The sequence below is a fragment of the Meleagris gallopavo genome, chromosome 13 (genome assembly GCF_905368555.1).
Source record: "Meleagris gallopavo chromosome 13, MGAL_WU_HG_1.1, whole genome shotgun sequence".
Classification (NCBI taxonomy): Eukaryota; Metazoa; Chordata; class Aves; order Galliformes; family Phasianidae; genus Meleagris; species Meleagris gallopavo.
Window position 1 is genome coordinate 7,832,574 of NC_139416.1, and position 22,619 is coordinate 7,855,192.

Consider the following 22,619-nt stretch of genomic DNA (forward strand, 5'->3'; position numbering starts at 1 on the left):
CAGTTTGTCAAGTAGCCTTCAAGTACACCTTGAAAGTATCAGCTTCTGATTCTAACACACTCAAACAAAATCTATGTGCAAAACGTATCAACAAACAAGAAAAATGAATGTTACTCAATGTTATTTTAACTGAATTGATTTGATATAGCACAAACATCTTCTGATTTTTCATTTTTACAGAACTTTGCCTATTTAGAAAACCTGTAAAATTTACAAGGTGTCCAACCTTACTACAGTTGCATACGCGATTTGGGTAAACATAGACTCTCAATTTCTGAAGGATTTGGGAACTATGAGCATTCCCTATTAAACCAGTCTCCATCTTTTGATCAGGGAATGTTATGTATGAAAAACTAAAATTGCTCCAGCAAAGCTTAGGAACTGAAGGGTTAGCAAATCTAGGATTCTTGCAGTAATGATAAATTAATTTGTACTTAATTTCCCTGAATGCAATTTAATGTTAAGTAGTTTGGGTAGCTATGCACTTAAAAAAATTAACAGAAAGCTTCATTCCATTCATTCATAAAAAAAAGGCAATGAAAACTTAGTTTTAATAGAAACCAGTAGTAGCAACAACATATAATTAGATGCTGAAACAGGATGCTTAACCACAGCGGGTTAAATTAATCTTCAAATATCATTTAACCAAGTAAATAGAGTTACACCAAAGGTGGCTTTTAGACATGAGTAGGTTTAAACTAATCATTACAGTTAGACAGGTCTCACCTAGAAAGCAGCGCCAGTGGCCTTGCGATTTTTAAGCTGCCTCCTACTGAAGCACCGTGCGAGTATCATCTATTATAATCAAGCAGGCATCTTTCTCAAAATCTAATTTCTGCTTTTTCAGGGTACAGTGAGCTTTTCATGTCTCATTTTTCATGGTATCTATGTTAGTACAATGCCCAATTTGCAGAGAGTAAATGCCATAGCAAACAACAGTAATAGCAGAGGAGTCATTTCTATTACCTGCCGCAAGAGCCACCGCTGCGGCCTGTTGGTTGGCGGCACACAGCACCTGGACACCCAAGGCGAGGTGTGGGCAGAGCCGCCGCACCGCTGCGCCCACCGCCGTCATGGCGGCCGTCACCTCAGGCCCAGGGCACAGAGTGTAGGGCCGGTCGTGCATGTTCTCCACTATCAAGCCATCCTGCAGAGATCAGAATAAGGAAGTTTACTATTGTGCTAAATTTTCTGTTGAAAGACACAGAAGTTTAAAGGTTTTCCTTCAAAGGGTGGATTATCTCCAGTAAATTGTGTCGATGCACATACCCACTTATAAAAGTGCTTTTATCAACAGCACGGCATTTGCAGAGAAATCAGGAAGAGAAATAAATGTGATTTTAATTATACATTCATCAATTAGTTTTCCTTTGATCCATCCTAGGACGTGAACTATAGGCGAATGAGTTAAATCTTACACCTCATTAAAAGTACTGTAGAGTCAAACTTCAATTACCCAAATGGAATATGGGATATTGAGTATGTTTGGATAACTGATGATGTAGAGATAATCAAGGCAATTTTCAATTTGAATTAATGTCAGAAAATAAGTGTTATTTTAGAAAAATAAAGGAGTTTTGTTTGTTTGTTTGCCTATTAACATGCCTGTTCTCAGGGTGACATATTTCTCCCCATTCCAAATTCAGACTGCTTTGAAGAAAGCTATTGCTATTTACTATCAACTATACCTCTCCCTCCACAAGAACATACATTTAGCAAACAATGGAATGACAATGAAATACTCTACTGATAGACTACTGATAGAGTTGACGCAGTTTATTGAAAATCTTTGTACATCATCTGGTGCCTTGGACATTTTCAATGGTGATATGGTATATACTAGAACTTTTCAACAATTGCAAATCATATAATTGCGTTGAGGACTAATACAAAAGTAAAAGTACAGCCCAGAAACATATTTCAAGCCTGACATTTTGCATTTGCAGTGAGAACTTTCTATGAGGCTAGACATTTCTCACCTGCTTCAATTGAAAAATACAGAAAGGTTATAAGACAAATTAATTGTATGTAAAGAAAACAGATTCTATTCTCTCTCGACTTTAAACACACATCAAAATCCTTAAAATGAGAGCTGTGCATTTCAAAGGCATTCTAACATTCAGAATAGAAAGAATATTTTAAAAGAAATTAGAAGACATTAAATACAAGGGGATGAATTTTTTTTTAAAGTGGGTTATCAATAACAGAGAATCAGGAAGACAGGGAGAAAAAGGTTTTCTTTAAAAAAATCGTAGATGAAATGCTCCTTTGAACTTTGTTGTAGTACAGATGATCTTTTGGGCATCTTTCTTTTTGAAAGTATACAAAAAGCAGTCAATTTAATGGCCGAATTACATGCTAAGCCACAAGCTTCATAAATGAACCCCTAACATGGAAGATGGGGGAGAGGAAACAGACTGTCAATAATCTGTTAGAAGAGCATGGCCAATCCAGTTACATGAGGAATGCACACTGGGTGTACCTGGGTACAACTGCCTTCACCAAATAACCAGTAGATAAGCATTTAAATACACAAAATACGTGCTATCTTAAAAACAAATGGACACAATTTATTAATGGAAAATGTGATCTAACATTATGAGCACCTAACATGAGAGCTACATACTATTTCATGCCACTCATCAGCATATCTTAATATAGAATTTCAGTCCAAGAAACCTCAACTGGGTAGAGGACATCAGATAGAGGAGCAGCCAGGAGAGCCCCAGGCCTCCTGGCAGGGCAGAAGCAGTCCTGACAGGAACACAGCTCCTGGAAAAGGCCATGCGGTGCTCCTGACCAAGCAGGGAACACAGTGGCAAAATCCCATGGCAGCATCACAGCGACACTGAGCTTTCCATGAATTGTTGCTGATTCAACAGCTCAGCATTTGCATAAAGCAAATTATTCCATTATATTGAAAAATATAATTATTTTAAGTAATTAGGGACTCTAGCCATATTACTGTACATAAGACATCTGATTGAATTCCTGTTCAACATGCAGGAGGATTCCAGCATTTTTCTCTTCAACCTTATATTTATTCACTTTTCAGTAGCTCTCTTTTCATATCCTCAAGGTCCACAGTTCCTGTGACTATTTTTGGTATTACTTTAATAATGTGTTATTCTTTTAGTACCATCTAATAGACCTTGTTTCTTTGCACATTATGTTTTGTTTAATTAAAAAAAAAAAAAAGAACAACATATGTTCTGTAATACAGAGAGCTGAATTACAGATACATTAACTCAAAGCTTTATTTCATATTTTTGTATAAAAATGTAACACCACAGATTTTGGTGTTTACTGAATTTATATGTATATAAAACAGACTTCAGTACTATCAGACAGCTAATTAAAATGGTGGAAAGAAAACAGTGATGCTGGATTCAAGATCTTGGCACTTAAGTAATAGTGTCTAAGTGTAGGAGAACAGTAACCGAACTACATGCTCCAAAGTGAAATCTCCTTGGAAAGTGTGAGATAAGGCACCAGCAAAATCTTCTGCGTTTCTTTTCCATTGATTATCAGGACAAATGAAGTAACACTTTTATATAAAATAGCCTTACTTTTAACAGCTCTCAAACACTATAGAAGTGAAAAGGTGATAGACTGCTATCTATCTGTAAAGCATCCCTTGTAACACAGCTAGCTATTGGAAAATAATTCATTTAAATAGCCCCCTGACTATATAGAAAAACTCTGTATGTACATATGTATGGGAACTGTTGAGTCACGGCCTGAATCACTGATTGAGCACCTGGAGACAAGACACTGTCAGCCCAGGGAGCACAGGTGAAGGCAATTCAGCTGTGTGACTGGAAGGGGTGGGGCCTGGCTGCACCTCTCTTAGACCTCATTTAAGGACTGACTGCCACTGGGGACAGTTTTCTTGTTGGAGATTCCTCCTCTGTGGAGTTCATGCTGCAAGCCTAGGTCCTCAAAGGCAGGTGAGCACTTCTTTCTTTTGTAGCACTGCACTGATCCTTTGCTGCTACGTCTTTATAACATCTTCCCATCATGCTGGTCCCTCTGCTGTTACATTTGGCAAGCAGCCGGATTAAAATATTTAAATAGTTTTTCTGCTGAATATCTCTGAGTGGGTTAAGGGGAAGAATTCTGCCCCTTTAGATAGAACTCTGCCAGGGCATATTTCAGGATTTTTAGGGTCTGCGTATTATGGACATTCAACTTCAGTTGAAAAATGGGGTCCCTTGTAGGATAGTGGGAATGTCTTCCAATCCCCATCCTGCATGGGAAAATATTTCTATGGTTTAGGTCAAGACATCCTAGTCACAAAACAGTGAAGCAGGCATATACCATCAAGGCACTCACCAAGTTGATGGCTGCCTATAGAACATCTCAAGACATCAAGAGTGATTGAGGAACTCATTTTTTCTGGTACAACAATACAGTGCTGGACAGAAGAAAACACTGAGTGGTGATTCCATCTGCTGTATAATCTGATGGGGGTAGGCCTTATTGAACACCATAATGGTATTCTTAAGGCTACCCAGAAGACAGACTCTCCACTCTTGCAGGGGTGGTCAAAGAGACTCTATGAAACCCTGCAGACTTGAATGAAAGGCTTAATGATGGCAGACCTCGTGCCCTAAAGGTGCTACAGACAACATGGGCCTCCCAAGTACAGGCACCGATAGTTGGGTAAGGCCCTAAATTAGCAGTGAAAATAATCTTCTGCTCCCTGGCTCTGAGAGCCTAGAAACTGGTACCTGTAAAATAGAATGACCTTGGAAGCTGCAAGTAGGATCAAAATGGTGTGGTGTACTTGCACCCTGGGGGAGATTATTGGACACTGGGGGATCAGTAGTCTCCCCTAGTAATAAGTACATGGCCTGCAGATGTTATAGTCGACACTGGTTTTCATTGCTAAAGGGACCTTAATCATGTCCCTGTGGCAAATCCAGACTCCCCCTTTGGAACCTGATATAGCTATGTAGCCTCAGATATTGGGCCAAAGGGTGTGGTACAGACCGCTGTGACATGACCTGGTGCAAACTGAAGTGTTGAACTAGGACAGGAACATGTTCTGAATCTTGCCATGAAAGGTGGACCTTCCCCTTCTGATAACTCCAAAACATCTATATTACTCCCTACGAGTCTCTTTGAGTCCACAGGATCACCAGAAGAGCAATGCTCTGGTGTCACTGTAAGATCAGCATGACACCTGGTGGTAGGCTGCATGGGGCTGATAGAATGCGAGCCAAACTTTTCCTGGTCCAAGCTACTGCATGCCTCCAGGGAACCCATTGAGCACTGGCCCATGAAAGAGCATGAACTTTAACCACAAACTGATCATCAACCATCTTACATTGTATCAACCTGCATCATGATGGGCAATTGTATGAATGCTGTGGTGTGTTGGTTCCTTGTGTTAGGGAAGGCTGACCCAATTATTGGTTCATGCTGTGAAGGGGTGGCATGCATAGTAACTGTTGTGTCATGGTCTGAACCAGATTGAGCACCTGGAGTGAAGACCTGGTCAGCCTTGGGAGCACAGGTGAAGGCAATTCAGTTGTGTGACTAGAAAGAGTGGAGCCTGGCTGCACCTCTCGTAGGGCTCATCGAAGGGCTCACTGCCACTGGGGAAGGATCTCTTGTTGCAGATACCTCCTCTGTGGAGTTCCTACTGTGAACCTAGATACTAGGAGACAGGTGAGCACTCTTCTTTCTTTTGTAACATCTCCCCACCATGTTATGTTGTTATAATAAATAAAATATATAAAATAGAAAAGCTATTTTCTTTATTCTATCTACAGAAGTGATCGCTTAAAACACCTTGACCTCCTACGTGATATAACTTCTTGCTATGGTAACTTTAACACTGATGCTTTGCATAACAGAGAGGCTTTACCCACAGCTGCTTATGTGTTACTATATTTGCTGTACCTAGACAATCACTATAAAAACTTACTTCTAGAACAAGAGATTGCTACTTCAATTTAGTTAAGTAGGCATCTTTCCTTCTATATAAACAACAAGAGATGTTTGTGATGAGACTTGCCTGCTATTTTACTCTACTGTAATAGAGCTAACGTTTGAACCTCTATAATCCAAATGGTAGCATGTCTCTATAGCAGAAATGATAGCTTATTTCAACTGCTATTAAATACCAAATAGCTTTAACTTCATTACTCTTATAATTACAGTGATAGTTTGGCTTGGAGCTGCTCACTTTTTAAAAGCTTATTACAGACCAGATACCGAGCATCACCTTGCAGGTACATAGACAAAAGAATCAGCAGGATCAGAATGACTGTATATCCAGGAAATGATACTAGAAAAAAAGAAGCAAGCCTACTAAAAAGCTTGCCTACTAGTTTGCCTACTAAAAAGCTTGTAATATTTGAAATGTAGTGCAACATTATGTAAATAATGTCTGTCTTAAAGAAAAAACACAACTCATCATTGTCATCTACTCAAGTAGTTATAATTAAATAGTATGTAATAAGATGAGTTACATCAGTGAAACTGGAAGGAACTTGTGCTCTGTTTTCCAGCTACAAAGCCAGATTTACTTAAATTCACCTGCAGGAGTGAAAGTTAACTTCACTGTATATTTTGCAAGTGCTTTTTGCTTAAACAAAAGCAGATAAAAATTGGAAGGATCACGATGCCTCATAGATTGCTGCTTACAAAAATCTTGCCTAGGGAATGTCATTGTTTAGCAACACAAGTACAAAGCATATACATTTTTAGCACAGATGGCTTCCTAGCTGAGCTCTCGCTTGTTTTCATTACTGTGCTCTAATACCACAAATCTTTCATGTTTATTATGTTCAGCTGCTAATATGCCAGCCCAGTCACCTTTTTCCTGAACAAACTAGGATTTACTTCCAAGTGCAATGCATACTGAGTGAGCAAGCCTATACAGTATATTTCCAAATGTTAATGCCAGCTCAAGCAACTTGAGGCAACATGTGAACATCTAGCAGCAGCAACAGTTATGAATCTTTCAGAGGCGACCACAGGTGCTTAGAAATAATGCCAGAAACATCCACAGAAAAAAAACCCTCAGATTTCTAGTTCTGTGGCAAAAAAAAATTGAACAGTTCAGCCTGAGTAGTAGGAGGGAAATCAGATACTCCCATTGCAGAACCAGGAAAGCTAGTATGGAAGAGAGGTGATCTCTGTGTAGAAACCACAAAGCTCTTCAGTACCTACTGTGAAAATTCAAGCTTCTCTTAAAGTGCTGGAAAAAACTAGACAAATGAATTACAGAAAATGTTTGGCAACCACACTAATATTTGTGGAAGCTCTCCTGTTTATCTTGACCTTTATGTATTAACAAAGGATTTATTTTTCCTACTGATGTAACACTATCATGTATGGATCTTTAGAATGAAGACTGGTTTGGCCTGTATACTTATGTCATTACAGTTTAGAGAGGCAATGCAGTTATACCCTGAATTTGTTTGAATCAGTAGAGAAATGACTGCATTCACCTTATCTGCCTACCTGAGAGATGGCTTTAAAAATACAAGCTGAGTAACTGCAATACAGCAAGAGAAGAGGTAAACCTAGAAGAGTGAATATATATAACTGTTGAGAAGGCAGTAAGGTATAAAATCCAAATTAGAATTTTGTGGCAGCTCTGATTTTAAAGTTTGCCTTGACACCTTGTCCATGTCAGCAGGGAAGGTAATCACTTCTGTCCTCTCCCTCACCTTTAGGTATATTTAGTATTTCCTCTCTGCTGCTAAGGTATCAGTGTACGGTTAGTATATTAGGGAAACCAATAAACAAGTACTGGAATATGGGCAATGGCTCTAGGGCTACACATCACCTGTGTAACCACTTCCACACAGGAAGACTAGTCCTTGCTGTTCTTCTGATGTAGACCAAATCACATTCAACCTCATGTTGATGCTATGAAAGCAAGACAGAACATACCAGTACAGAATGCAGAGCAATTGCGCTCTTCCCTTCTACAAGTATGAAAAGGGAGAAAACTGACTTATTCCGTACAGCTTGCAGTTAGACTATTCTAGCTGGTAGATGTCTTGCACATTCTCAGCTTGTTCAGTGGCACTGGAGCCCATCAATCAGCTCTGTTCTTCTGCGCTGCTGATTACCCTTTCAATAACTGTTCCCAGGGCTTTCCCAACTTAGTGGTTTTCCTAACCACTGCTCTGTCCACAGTCTCCATCATGTGACTTGTCTTGCATTTTCAACTTGGTCTACTATAATTTAGACTAAGCTTTTAGGTTCCATTTCATTCTGTCTGTAAAGTATCATTGTAATTTATGCTGCTGAAGTATAACCCAGTAGAAACATACTCAAAGTTTACTAGAAAATCGCAGCTCAGAGCTGCAGTGGCAGTTCAGCAGTAGGCCTTCTCTTGCCTCTGGCTGAGAATGTTCAAAGCAGGCATGGCTGCCCCACAGCCTAGGATCCAAGGATTACAGTGGGCAGAAAAGGATCTAAGATAATTTTTTGGTCCTGAAATAATGCTACCGTAGTACAAATACAAACTGGGGGGGAATCCTACAGCCTGTAAGCAAGCATTGCCTATGCCTGTGCCACGACTTCACGAAAGCAGTGTGCCAAGCAGAGCTAAGGAAAGCAGCTTGTCAGACTAGATGATGAAGCATCCTACATCCGGATACCAAGAATGCCAGCAACAGTTCATACTGTTGTCAGCTTTCCATCTGTTTTTGTTGTTGTTGACTTGATTCTTGGAAATTGATAGCAATCCTATTTAAACAACTCAAATTGCACAGTTTGACTCTAAGCTTTTCCAGTTCTGCAGGGTGTGTGGGATGTTGAATTCAGGTTTTGAAACTTTGAGGGCTACTTGTGTTGAAATAAAAAATTCAGGTTTAAATGTCTTCCCAAACTCAGTGGTTTCAGGTGCTTTTCATGAATTCTAGGTCATTCAGACTCAATTCAAACCACTGGGTACGCAGAAGCAGCTTTGTGTCAATACTGACACGGGAAGAAGGAAGCCAGGACTTACAACTCCAGCGTCTTTGTATGCTTCTGCTTCTTGACAAGCTTGATCGATGATTTGTGCCAATGGAAGAGAACTTCTCGGTGTTCCTGCAACAACAGTGCCATTTACCCCAGTGCAAGGGCAAACCACACAGATGGTAGTGGTTTTCTGGTAAGGCAGCTATAGGCATTGGCATAATAAATGGGAAAATGGCATAAATGGGAAAAAGGGGGCAAGACAGCTAAAAGGCTGCTGCACCTCCTTGAGACGCGCCCCAGCGGCACCTCTTCCCTTCGCTGAACTGTACAGGTCAGCCGTGGCTGTTCACTCCTGAAGTCCTTTACAGACTCCAGGGATACCTACGCGATGTCGTACCGGGACAGCGTTCAGCTCGTTCCGGCCGGCACGCAGCCCCGGGCACAACTCGGCCCCGGCTCAGCGGATGGCCAGCCGGACGCGATGCAGCAGGGAGCCACGTGTCCGAGCTCCCGCAGTCGCGGGGCCCGTGCAGCTCCGCCCAGCCCGGCGCGGCCCGGCCCAGCTCGGCAGCCCTCAGCCCACTCGGCGCTTCCCCGGCTCGCGGGGCCCTCGCGGCGCCCGGATCTCCTCCGGCCCCCGCAGCCGCGCCGCCCGCCGTACGAGAGGGTCCCGCGGTGCCGCGACTCGCCCGGCCCGCGCTCACCTGGCAGCGCGCCCACGTGCACCACGCCGAGCACCGCCGCCCGCAGCCGCCCGAAGAGCCGCGGCCGAGCCATGGCGGACCGTGGCGGCGGTCCCGCCCCCTGACCTCCCGCGGGGACGCGCCGGGGCCGTCCCGCTTTCCTTCCCGCTCCCGTCGGCGCGCCGCTCACCTCGCTTCACCCCTCCGCCGCGGGGTCGCGCCCGGGGCCGCCCGCTCCCCTCCCGCCCCCCCGCGACGCTCCGCTTCCGCCCGGTGCCGCCGGCCCCGCCCCGCCGCCCCGCCCCGCGGCCCGCGTGGGATCCCGCGCCCCGCGGCGCCCCGCGCTCCCCCGGGGCCGCCGGCGGCCGGAGCTCCCCCGCAGACCCCGCCCCGCCCGGGCGCCGGCCCCCGGCTCTGGGCGCAGGGCCACGTGTGCGGGCGGGCGGGCGGGAGGCGGCCCCGCGCCGCGCGTTTAAATGTCCCGCTCGGCGCGGGCCGCGCTGTGCGCAGGGACGGGAGCGGCCGCGCCGTGAGGCAGGAGGTGCCCCGCGCAGCCCGCGCCGCGCTCCCGCCCCGCCCCGTCCCCGCGCCCTGCCGCCGCCGTCGGGCGGGCACCGAGCGCCGCGCCCGTGCTCTGGCCGGGGAGCTCCGGGGTGCGAGAGCGCGCGGTCCCGGGGCGCGGCGTGGGGCGGGGGGCGGCGGGGCCTTTCCGCGCCTCGCGGCTCTTTGTGGGCGCCGAGGCCCTCTGCTCCGCTCGTGCCCGCGGGCAGCATGCGGCGGGAGAGGTGAGTCCGGCCGGCCGGCCGCGCGGGTGGGCCGGCTCTCCGTTAGCGAGGCCGGGGGACGCTCCCCGCGGGCCGGCCCTCACGCTTCTCGTTTCTTGGCAGCGACTGCGCGGAGGAGAAAGCTCCCGCCAAGGGGGAAGGGGGCGCCGAGGGGGCCGTGCGGGCCCGCAAGAGGAAAGCCGATGTGGCCACGGTGAGTGCAGGCCCGGCAGGCGGCACGGCACGGCCTGGCGGGCGGTGCGGGCCCGGCGCTGCTCCCGCGGCCTTTTGTTGGGGGGGGGTGGCCATGTGCGGCGGGGGGCTGTCACGGCGCGGGGACCGGCGGGGCTCGGGCACGGCGTGGGGCTGAGCGGTGTGCTGAGCCCCTGCCCCTAAATCGCTGCGTTTCTTTTTGTAGTTCCTCCAGGATCCCGACGAAGAAATGGCCAAAATTGAAATGAGTAGGAAAAAGCAATACGAAAACCAGGTAACGAATGTGGCCTTAGATCACATTCCTTTCATCTTAATAGCCTGTTGGTGCAGGACGTTGGTATTGCGAACACAATCCCACAGATATGCAGCAACCCCGTGCTGCGTGGCGGTGGCTCAGGGGCCATCAGCCCAGGCTGTTTGTGAAGACCACAAACCACGTCGGTGGCACAGCCTGCTTTGGAGCCTTTGCGAGAGACGAAGCCTACATTGGTCTAAACCATTACATGAATGCTTCAGTGTACCTGAATGTCCTGGGGCTGCCAGGCTGTGCCCTACAGAAGCCTTCATACACACTTAGTTTTCCACACTGACGTACCTGGAACCTTGTAGGAGTTCAGTGGTTCACTTATGTGCTGTATCCTGTAGGCCAAAGCATGCGGCCCTTTGGCACGCAAACAGAACCGAGTTTTGAGATGGGTCTCTTTGTAACCCTGTCTGTGCTTACATATAACCTGGGAGAGAGGAAGGATCACTTGTTCCTTTTGGCTAGCTCTGTTCTCATTGGCAAGCGTTTGTATTAGATAGAGGATGGAAACTTGAATTTCCAGATCAGAACTTTGAAGTTTATACGTTTAGATACTACTGTGGTGGTGAAGTAGGCTTCGTGCTTCTGCAGACGAAAGGGATGATTTTTTTTAAAGCCATTTATGCTGTAAGCCAAAGAACAAATGAGGCCGCTCGCTGGGGTAAGTCGTGGCCAGTGCCAATTTCCAAACAGGACACTTGGCATGACCCAAGTTATAAAGTCGGAATGAAGTCCAGCAGAATCCCCTAAACTTCTTAGTGCTGTTTCTACGTTCTTCAAACTTGACAAGCTAGTGGTATTTGTATTGGATGCTTTGTTGGTATTATGGTATTGAAAGCAAGATGCCTTTGTGCATTGAGATGCTTGCTCTAAATAAAAGAGCAAAATTGGCCTCTTGGAAGCAGGTTTATTCTTCTTTTTGATTCTCTCCTGTGCATATGCACACACATGCTCACTCACTCTGTTGCGAGGACTTCAGCCAGTTAATGCACATGCAGGGTGATACTTAAGCTGCAAAAGTCATGATCAGGGAGTACAGACTGCACTCATTTGGTACGCGAGTCTATGCATAATGTCGCACATCTAACCAGAAGTGGCAGCTGGAAGTTCTAAGACTAAAGTGCTACCATAACAGATGGGCATCATTGTTTGGAATGGCCTCTGCTTGTTGCAACTGCGTACACTAGTTATCAGTCAACATATTAAGCAGGGCTCAAATGGTGAGCATTTAATGAGGGGATCTCTCCTTCCCTTCTGTTTTTCTTTTGTGCAGTATATTAAACTAATTTCTCACTTCTGACAAGGAAGAGCTGCCTGTCCTTCACTACAGACCCCTCCTTTAGCAAAATGTTCTGTAAGAGCTGGGCCAGGGCTTCTCCTAAATGTTTATTCCACAATAATAAGGAATTGATGGAAAAATCCTTACTAGACCTAATTTTGTCTTCTTTCAAGAAGACTGAAAAGCAGTTTGAAATATATTTTGCGCATGTTTATCTTCAACTTTGGAAGTAGATACAGGCTTCCAATTTCTGGTTTTTTTTTCTTTTTTTTTTTCTTTTTCTTTTTGGTGTTGCTATTAAATGCTACTTCAGGAACGATAGGTATAGCAAAATTCAGATAACTCAGGCAGGAGGCATCCAAAGCATTATTTAGGAATTTTCCACGTTATCTTTAGGATACCGGTGGGAATTTGACCCTTTGATTCTGTAAACTGTAGATAAAAATGGATACCTGTGTATCAGTCTCTGCACAGAGAAGGTTTTTTGTTATGACAAAGTAGCCAGATTGTTACAGATCTGTTTAAAAAAGCTAACATTTGGCTGCACAGCAGCAGCTCTTCAGTCTATGGTGTGACACAAGCTATTCTCTGATATAAATTGCCATGGGCCACTAATGAGAATATGTTTATGGTTCCAGCAGCAGTATCGCAGGCTTGTATGATAGCCAGTGAGATAGTTATTCTGTTGAGACACAACAGTTCTAAAATGCAAGCAGCTATAAATCCTCTGCAGCTTACACCACGTGATTTCTACATTAAATAAATTGTTTACTGACACTAGGTTATACATGAGGCAAAACATCGTAGTCACATCCCACTTTATGGCATCTTCATAGTCAATTCATTAGTTTGCTTCTGTTGAACATAAGGCCTGAGTTCTTAATTAGAATGCTGTTACCCTTTATGTGATGGAAGGGTGGCTATATCATGAGGTTTGTGACAGCAGAATATCGCATCAATTCTGTGTTTGATTTTGGAGTACTGGCACTGCTGTAATTCTGTAAGCAATTCTCATATTAATTCTGGCTGCTTTCTATGGATGGATACACTTCCAAGGCTCTGCATAAAGCAAAGTTCATTTAACTTGATTAGAGTAATCCATGCAATTATGATAGAAAATGCATGTTCTCCTGAATGTAGGGTGGAGAACGGAAACTAGAAGTGGTAAGAAATGTTGGGATGGGGCTAGCTAATCTTTTCAGATGGAAAGGAGACAGACCAAGCTTTCAGTTATCAGTTTTGATCAATTTCTCACTGGCCATTTTTCCAGAATCTAGTCTTACTGTTGACAAAATGTTCTATCTAGCAATCTTTAAATGTCTTCTGAAGAGATTCTTTAACAAGCCCAGGTTGTTTCTGAAAGGTAAAATTAAAGAAACAAAAGAAAAATGCAACAGTGACTACAACAAAAACCTCACGCACTTAAACAAGTGAAAAACATTAGCTATATCCTAGTTGAGAGCCTGACTGAATATTGGCAGGGCAATATTTAGACTCTTTAGAAAATTAAAAGTGTCAGAAGCTCCTATGCTGTTCAAAAAGAATTGGAATGACCGAATTGTTGCTCTTCTTTCTCCTCTTCATTTAATAAATCTGGAATCTCTTTCTAGTGGAAAAGCCCTCTACTTCAACCTTTACTGCTTCCTGTGAGTGAAAATTGGCTGGAATTGTAGGTCTTAATGCTTTCTGATAGGCAAAATAAGGCTGCAGTCTAATAGTTGAAGTCTGTCTGCTCGGAAACTTTTTGAGGTGAGACAACCTGACTTTTCCCTCTCCTGCTTCTTTGACTTTGGTTTCCATGCTGAAAATCCAGTGACATTGCTGTTTTTAGTGCAATTCTGGGTTACTGTCATCTCCAACATTCCTGTTGGCACCTTTTGCCCCTAGAAACTTTACTGGTGGCTCAGAGAGGCACAGATGTCTCAGGGCTGATTTTCTGAAAGCCCTGTCTGCCGCAGTGACCCAAATAGTCACTACCTGCTCTATTTGGTGGCTGACCTGTGTGTCCAAAAGAAGTTGCAAAGTTCCATTTCAGTGAGTGTTTGGTATGTTAGTGACTGATGACATGCTACATAAAAAATGAGGTATGAGAATGTTTGGGTTAAAAATATATTATCTCTGAATTCTAGGGTTTTCTTTGTTGGAGCTACATGTGTGCTTGACTGTTCTGATGCAAGTCTTTGATCTGCTGTGTTCTGCCCTTGCAGGTGTTTCTTCTAATGAGCGTTCTCATGTCCTACCTGTATGTAGTTTCCAGTTATGTGCTTTAGGGCTTGCACTGTGCCAGCCCAAAGGAAGCACTTCCTGATTGCCTCAGGCCCTCCTCACCTTAAACTGTTTCACTTTCAGTAGCTGTTCAGCAGTCCTTTTATCTCCTTACAGTTACAGTGTGATGTTCTGCAATTTCTTGATACTGCTTCTTGTTTTCAGCTGAGTATCTTGCTAAATCTGCTTTGAAGAATCAGGAATCTAATAATCGCATTCATTTGACCAAAATGCATGTCAGATCTTTGGTGTTCCTTCACTTCAGCTAATTCAGGCTTCTGTCTCCTTTCTTGCTTCTGAAGGCACTGCGTATTCACTTCCATTCTTATCTCTAGCTAAGCTGCATGCTTCACTGTTGCTTGTGTTCTACCCCAGTTGTATTGGTGAGCTGTTACCTAGTAGCTTTGTTTTCACTTCTTAAGACATCTAAGAAGGTTTTGAATCTTGATTTGTTTCCTTAGAGAAGATAGAGTGTGATGAAATCTCTCTTAAATCAATGGCTGTGTGGTATCTGCTTTGGCTGAGAACAGTGGAACAGATCCCTTTTCTTCTAGCTACTGCTGGTGTAGTAGGCACCTTTAATTAGATCAAATGCATGGCCTTTCTGTTGGTTTGTAGATTAACTGATAAGGCATTGCTTCTCCTAATGCTGTTGGTGGCTGGACTTGCCATGCAGCTGGGAGGACAAAGTGTGACAGTCTAGCTTTGAGGGAGGACAAAAATTAACTTAAAGCAATGCTGATGTGACAATCAAACTTTCATTTGATAGAAATCTGTCAATTTCATACTACAGATACTATTCTTTTTCCCTTCTACTCCAACCCGAATTAAATCATGGCATGGGTGCATAAGTAACTATGCTAGGTTTGCATGTAGAACTCTGAGAGGTGAAACTACGTCTATCTGACAGCAATACAATGTCATAGCTGCAAGAGAACTGTGGCTTTCATTTCTGAAGTCAGTGGTTTCTTCTTCTGAAGCTGGAGTTAGGGAGTAGCCATTTTGCTGGAAAGTGATGTCACTTGTAGCAGTGACAGGGCAAAAATCAGGTGTGGGAACTTCTTTGCCAGGGCAAATTGTTAATATAGAGCATTTTACTAACACCTAATGAATCTTCTGTTTTTGTTTTTGTTTTTTGTTTTTTGTTAACTGTTATTTCCTGAAGCATATTATGATTGTTATTAAGGACCTATGTCCCTTCAGTACTGCGGAATAGATTGATTTGCAGCAAGATGGCTGACTTTGCTCTTAAGCAGAAATGCTGAAGTTTAACTTGCTTAGATATGATGTTGTGGGGCTGACTTTGTATTCTACAGTGAAATAAAATAAGTAGTGTTTTCCCAGGGAACTGAGAGCTACTGTGAGAACCTGTGAAGGACTCTGAGATAATGAAGGGAAGGGAGCATCTGTCCTGTCAGGGTGGCTTGGAGGAGAGCAGGCTCAGGGATATCTCATCAGTGCATATAAATACCTGAAGAGAGGGTACAAGGAGATGGAGCTCTTCTCAGTGGTGCCCATTGGTAAGACAAGAAGCAGCGGGCACAAAATGAAATGCAGGAGGTTACTTCTGGACATCAGGAAACTTCTACTGTGTGGGTGACCAGAGCGCTAGGACAGATTGTGAATGGAGAGTGAGGAATCTTCTTGGAGATGCTCAAAACTGTCTGGACGTGGTCCTGGGCAACCTGCTGTGAGTGGCCCTGCTTCTGCAAAAGCATTGGGCCAGATAATTTCCACAGATTACTTTCAGCTTCTGTGTTTACAGAGGTGATAGAAGTTTGTTGTGGTTTATTTCAAGAGTGCTGTTATTTACAGCTAAAATCATTACTTGTACAGCCATAGTGTAAAATCTTCTTTTTCATTTTATAGCTGTCCTGGAATAACATTAACAAAGATCCTCATATGCTGATTCCTACTCCAGATAAAGATGATGATCCGGTTGGTGTTGATTACTCTCACTTCATACATCTGAATGTTGCTTCAACTAGATCTTCACCACTACCAATTCTGGGGTAAATATGCTGCTGCTTTGCTACTGCTTCTCTGCCTTCTTTTTTTCTTATGATTTGAAACTGAGCGTGTTCATCTATCTGTCTTAGCTGGGCAAACAGAGATGATGTATGGAAAAACATGATAAACAAAGAGGAGACATATGTGAGGGATAAACTATATATGCAAAGGCACCCTCTCCTGCAACCTAAAATGCGAACAATCCTTCTAGACTGGCTAATGGAGGTAAGCTTTTCTGGGTCTATGACTACTTTAAATGTGCTTTTGTTAAAGTATGCTAATAACTGTCACGAGCACTTTGCATGATATTTCATAATTGATTTAGCACTAGCTACTTGTCTTCTTAAGTTTGTCAGTGAATGGTATCAAATATATGTATGTGAGTGTATGTATGTGTATGTTGAAATATACACACAATGGATTGAGCTGATGGTACATGAACTGACAGTATATTCAGATATTAATTTAAATGAATAGTGTATAATAATCAGTTTGTCCCTAAAGCTCCACAAGGTAAGCTTAAGGTCACACAACAGATTAAATCTACACAAATGATTATTTAAGTTATTGTAAGGAGGAGTGTGTGTGGTGTCTTAGAGACTAGGTGAATCTCACAACATAGAATGGGTCAGGCTGGAAGGGACCATAAAGACTGTGTAGTTTCAACTCCCTGCCATGGGGAGGGGCACCTTCCAGAAGGCCAGGTTGTCCAAGACCCCATCCAACCTGGACTTCAGTGCTCCCAAGGATGGAGCATTGACTACTTTCCTGGTTCCAGTGCCTCACCACCCTCTGTGTAAAGAATCTCTTCCTAACATCTAATCTGAATCTATGCTCTTCTAGTTTAAAGGCATTAATTACCCTTGTTCTATCACTATATTTCCTGATTAAAAAGACCTCTCCATCTAGGCCATCTAGGTACCTGCAGGCTGCTGCGAGTTCCCCTGGAACTTTCTTCTCTGTTATTGGCTTGTAGAATGTATAGCAACTCTGCTGTCTCTATGAGAGTATTTTTGATGTTTGAATGACTTGATCTAATCTTTGTTCTTGATTCTAAAGCAGTTTTGAGAATTTTCTCTGCTGAGGTGTAGAAATGATGCATGTTTGTGAATGTGAGGAGCTGATGTTCCAATATTATTAGAACGTGCTCCCATTTCATAAAAGGGCTTCCACTTGGATTTGTTGTTTTTTTGAGAGAGGGATTTACTGTAGTGGTGGTCATCCAGTGAGTCAAAGGAAACAGCTTAGCTCCTGCTCTTAGTTAACATGTTAGTTTTCAGTATCAGTGAAGCAGAAGTCAAATATGAAATTGTATGTCTAGGTTTTACATTTTTAATAAATCTGTAGCATTTGTTCTTGACTATTTAAAATTGTTCTTGATCTTTGTATCTCTGTTTCTCTAGGTTTGTGAAGTCTACAAGCTTCATAGAGAAACTTTTTATTTAGCACAAGATTTCTTTGATAGATTTATGGCAACACAACAGAATGTTGTAAAAACACTATTGCAACTTATTGGGATCTCTTCTTTATTCATAGCAGCAAAGCTTGAGGTAAATATGTTTTTTTCTAAACTTAAATATATGATTGGACAAACAGTATGCTTACTGTACAGTAAATGCATTTTGGGAAGCTTTTATGGAGCTTATTACTATGACTTGAGCACGAGACAATAATTTTTATTTTCAAAATCCTATATTTTAGAATTGTCTAAAATTAGGGCTAGCTAACATACCAGTATCTCTATTTTAAAAGAATAGTCTCTTCAATGTTTTTAATTGTTGTTGCTAATTGAGTTTTTGGCTGTTCTACGCAGAGACAACTTGCTGCAATTCTACTGTTGGTGCATCTACTGAATAATACAACCCAAGCCATTTTTATTTACTGGCATAAATTGAGCTATTAAAATAGCGCTTCAAAACTTCTCACTCTTTGTCTTTTAAGAGGCATATTGATGTTTGATTTGTTCCTAAGTATAAATTATATTGCTGCTGTTGTAGTTGAACCCAGCAGGTGGCTCAGTACCACAGTCATTTCCTTACTCCCCACCTTCCCAGTGATCTCACTGCGGGGAGAGAATCAGAGGGAAAAAACGTGCAACTTGTGGGTTGAGATGACACTATTTACTAAGAGAAAATAAAAAGGCTAATAGTTATGAATATATGAATATATATACACACATAAGAAGTGATGGACAAGCAATTGCTCAGTGGCCAGCTAGCTTCCCAAGCAGTGGAATAGAGTGAGATGAACTTCCTCCCCCCTCAGAATGCCTCCTGCATGATGTCGTAGGGTATGGAATATCCCTGTGTCTGGTTTAAGTCAGCTGTCAGAATTCTGTTCCCTCCCAGCTCCTTGGGCCCTTTGCTGAGAATGGCCTTGGCTCTGTACAACACTGCTCAGCAGCAGATATACACATCCGTGTGTTATCAACATTGTTTTTCTCCTGGAACCAAAACATAGCATTATACCAGACACTATGAAGAAAACAATTCTGTCTCAGCTGAAACTAAGATAGCTGCTTAATCATTAGGCTTCATTATAGAGCTCTGTTTAACACGAAGCTTACACTTGTTGAGCAGTTAGGCCAGGTTGTGTCTGGATGTTGAAAAGCAGCTCAGTTCTGATGGTAGTGTTTGAGGGGCTCTGTGTAATGTTTCCAATTCACTGGAATATCTGTGGTTAATTAGTATTTGTTTGCTACTTACAAGACCTGAGGTCATTACTCTAACAGTTTTTATAAGGCTGCATATCTGGTAGGTGTACAAACATCTGTGACCAGTAGAGCTGTGTTTGAATACAAGAGATAAAAGATGTTTTCCATAGGCTGCATTGAAATAATCTTGATGCCATTTACATATACATATACAGTGTACTGTATGCACCTCAGTGATGTTGTAGTCAGTCAATGCATGTTGTACTGATCTATCAGAAGCTAAAGGAGAAGACTAAGAGCAGAAAGGCTGAAAAAGAAATCTATGTATAGTAAAGGCAGAGGAGAACATAATGAGTTAGGATGGGGCGGATGGTTATTTTCCTTTTTTTCCCTCTCCTATCTATTTTGAAATGCTGGAGTGGCACTGGGTTGTTATTCTTAATACATGGGAAGACTAGTTATGACCTATTTGTCAAACTGAACACTTGATCTTTCTGTCTTTCAGGAAATTTATCCACCAAAGTTGCACCAGTTTGCCTATGTTACAGATGGAGCTTGTACAGAAGATGAAATCCTCAGTATGGAATTGATCATTATGAAGGTAATATTTCAAAGTGGAATTTGTTTTTTTTTTTTTTTTTTTTTTTTTTAAGTTATAGCATAATCAAACTAAAAGCAAGAGCCTCAGTTAATCTTATGTGCTGGTAAGAGACAATTTTCTAATTAGAAAACAGTGCCCTCTAGGTAACAGGTGATTTAAAGCATCCATCAGTGCACAAGTATTTAACAAAATGAATTGTTTCCTCGTATCAGTAGGAGGAGGTGTGGGAAAGAATTGATTTGCATGTTCCAAAAATGCCTTGCCCAGCTTACTGTCTAGAGTAAATAAAGCTGCATAGTCTCAGTTAAGAATTCTTTATTAATACTCAAGTGCTGTGTATGTCTACTCTTTCAGGCTCTTAATTGGAACTTAAATCCACTGACAGTTGTATCATGGCTAAACATTTACATGCAAGTTGCCTATTTAAATGAGCTTTACGAGGTATTGTTGCCACAATATCCACAACAAATATTTGTACAAATAGCAGAGGTAAGACTGATTCCATCCTTCAAATACTATTTCATCTGAAAAAAATGTTTTGCAATAGACTTATTAGACATCTGTCATCTTGTAGCTCTTGGATCTCTGTGTGCTGGATATTGGCTGCTTGGAGTATACATATGGTGTACTTGCAGCTTCTGCTTTGTACCACTTCTCCTCATCTGAGTTGATGCAGAAAGTTTCAGGTACATAAGAGTGGTATTTATGGATTGCCTAATGCATTTGCAAACATGAAATCTTAAGTCAGGCAGGTAAGCCTATGTCTTGTCTTCTAGGTTATGAATGGTGTGAGATAGAGGAATGTGTAAAATGGATGGTTCCATTTGCTATGGCTATAAGGGAAGTAGGAAGCTCCAAACTCAAACACTTTAGAGGTATAGCTCCTGAAGACTTGCACAATATACAGACGCACATAAACAGCTTGGATTTGCTGGTATGTATATGCATACTGAAGACAAAAACTGCCTAAAATCTCAAGTATTCTTTCTTCTTTGGCTAGAACATAAATTGAGTTCACATGAAGCATTATCAGATTGAGACTGAGTGTATGATGATTGTGAAAGGCCTAAGATTGTGTGCTGGTTGCAAAATTACCAGGGAAAAGACCTGACTAGTACAGTGGTTAGTATAAAAAGGTGGTCATGATTTTAGCCTATTATGTCAAAGGACAAATAATTACTTAAGAAATGGGAAGCATATTTCTGCCTTTTCAGATACTTACAGTATTGTTTCTTAGGCCTTTATCTATAGGAGATGTATCTATTGGGTAACGTAACCTCATCTGATGAAAAAGAAAATTAACTAATCACTTGAGAGTGATCTTGTGGGGCTGTTGTGTGACAGTGGTGGTTGACAAGAAGTTGATTAACAATGGTTTTTAGTGTGACAAACTTGCAGAGGATCAACATCGTGTCCATCAATTTGTACTTAACTTAAACTATGTTTTTTCATTATTATTAACTTTTACATTACCTAGTTACAGTAGAAGTTAAATCTCTCACTATTCAGTCGCTTCTTAATTTTCAATCTTGAAGATACCATAATGCTGACAGTCAGATTCCAAAAGTTAATGTTAATTTCTTGGAGTTTATATTCACTGGTGTTGTGTACTGCATACATATGATAGATTAGCAATCAGGAAATGAGTATCAAGTTCTAAAACCCTGAGTTACATTATCGATCTGTTGCATGAATACACCCAAGTGAAGATTTATTTTTTTTTCTCCTCTTTTCCTGTGCTGCCTTCAGGACAAAGCTCAAGCAAAACAAGCCATATTGGCTGAGCAAAATAGGACTTCACCTTTCCCCACTGGTGTCCTTACACCACCACAAAGCAGTAAGAAGCAGCCCGCTGGACTGAAGCCGATATGACTGTACGAACTGTTTACAGATGATTTTGCTGAAGTGCCTGTTCTGCTGGTTCTAACTCCTGCTCCATTATGGAAATGCTGCCGGTGACATTCATAAGCTTTTATGGAATTTGAAAAGGAAACCTTATCTTTTTCATGACAGAAGATTTTTTTCTATTTGAAATATTTTTATTGAACGTTAAAACATTTTATAGAAATGGATCGAGTACGCCAGCCACTTAAAAGAACACCGAAGAGTGCTCCAAATGCTGCTATTGAGGGTGATGCTTGATGTGACCAACTGTTCAGAAAAAAAGGCTTAAAGTTTAGGTTATTTACTGTGCCTGTTTGTCTTTTGAGTAATCAGCAGTTATGCAGTCCCCTGTTGATAACTGGGCAAGACGTGCTGTGCAAGGCGACATTTCAAAGCCTCTTTTTCAAATGGTTGGCTTACAACCTGATGCCTTTTCAAAAAAAAAAAATCTTTATTGTAAATGCTGCTATGTCTCTGTGTATCCATTTTTAATAAAAATGCTGTCTAAGACAGCTGGTTTTATGTATATTCCTATTTTTCTTTTGATTATGGTCAGCTAAGGTTTTTCAGACTGTGACCAGTAGTGTAGTGTGGGAACTGGGTCCAACAAATATAGTAACTATCATCTTATTTATTTAGCACTACTAGCTTACCAATGGAAGTTTCATTTTTGGATATTAAGACGAATTTTTATGTTGACTTAGATTTTTCTTATTGAGTTGCACATGAGAAGAGAGGGGATAATAAACGTGACAAGTGTTTGGGGAATCCTTCCACAACACGTGTGCTAACGATCAGTGTGTTGGGAATTTCTTGAGTCAGTGTCTGGATCATTGTATTTAAAAGCAAGAAGCAATGGGGAAAGAAGCTTGCCTTTATTTTAAATGTAATGATTTGAACTTTAGGATTTTTGGCATGTACTTTGACAACAAGTAATCTGTGCAAAATTGAATTCTGGGATGGTGTGCGCCTGTAGATCTGTTGTTTTATAGGAAGAATAATCCTTGACCTTCGCAGTATCTGAGAGTT

General features: G+C 42.1%; 2 protein-coding genes across 5 annotated transcripts in view; one reads left to right on the plus strand and one right to left on the minus strand.

Annotated features, from left to right (window-relative positions):
- Positions 1-9,927, minus strand: part of LOC100539001 (uncharacterized protein F13E9.13, mitochondrial-like) — a 26,718-nt gene extending 16,791 nt beyond the window's left edge. For 2 of the 4 annotated variants that reach the window (XM_085234905.1, XM_085234906.1), the window contains exons 1-3: positions 9,639-9,801; positions 8,981-9,063; positions 967-1,147 (exon numbers count right to left, since the gene is read on the minus strand). In XM_085234905.1, coding sequence (XP_085091031.1) covers positions 967-1,147; positions 8,981-9,063; positions 9,639-9,711 — 337 coding nt within the window. In that variant the 5' untranslated portion in view covers positions 9,712-9,801. The other 2 variants (XM_085234903.1, XM_085234904.1) reach the window with 2 other exon arrangements.
- Positions 9,896-22,116, plus strand: CCNE1 (cyclin E1). The gene is made up of 11 exons (XM_085234907.1): positions 9,896-10,402; positions 10,505-10,595; positions 10,800-10,868; positions 16,312-16,454; positions 16,542-16,677; positions 17,856-18,002; positions 19,611-19,706; positions 20,061-20,195; positions 20,281-20,392; positions 20,483-20,640; positions 21,456-22,116. The coding sequence occupies exons 1-11, from the start codon at positions 10,389-10,391 to the stop codon at positions 21,576-21,578; spliced, it is 1,224 nt and encodes a 407-aa protein (XP_085091033.1). The 5' UTR covers positions 9,896-10,388; the 3' UTR covers positions 21,579-22,116.
- Positions 22,117-22,619: the final 503 nt, after the last annotated feature.

What these genes read in the sequence shown, in the direction of transcription:
- CCNE1 (XM_085234907.1), top strand. An exon ending in GGAAAGCCGATGTGGCCACG is followed by an intron (nt 10,596 to 10,799) that starts GTGAGTGCAGGC and finishes TTCTTTTTGTAG; the next exon opens with TTCCTCCAGGATCCCGACGA. An exon ending in GTTGATGCAGAAAGTTTCAG is followed by an intron (nt 20,393 to 20,482) that starts GTACATAAGAGT and finishes CTTGTCTTCTAG; the next exon opens with GTTATGAATGGTGTGAGATA.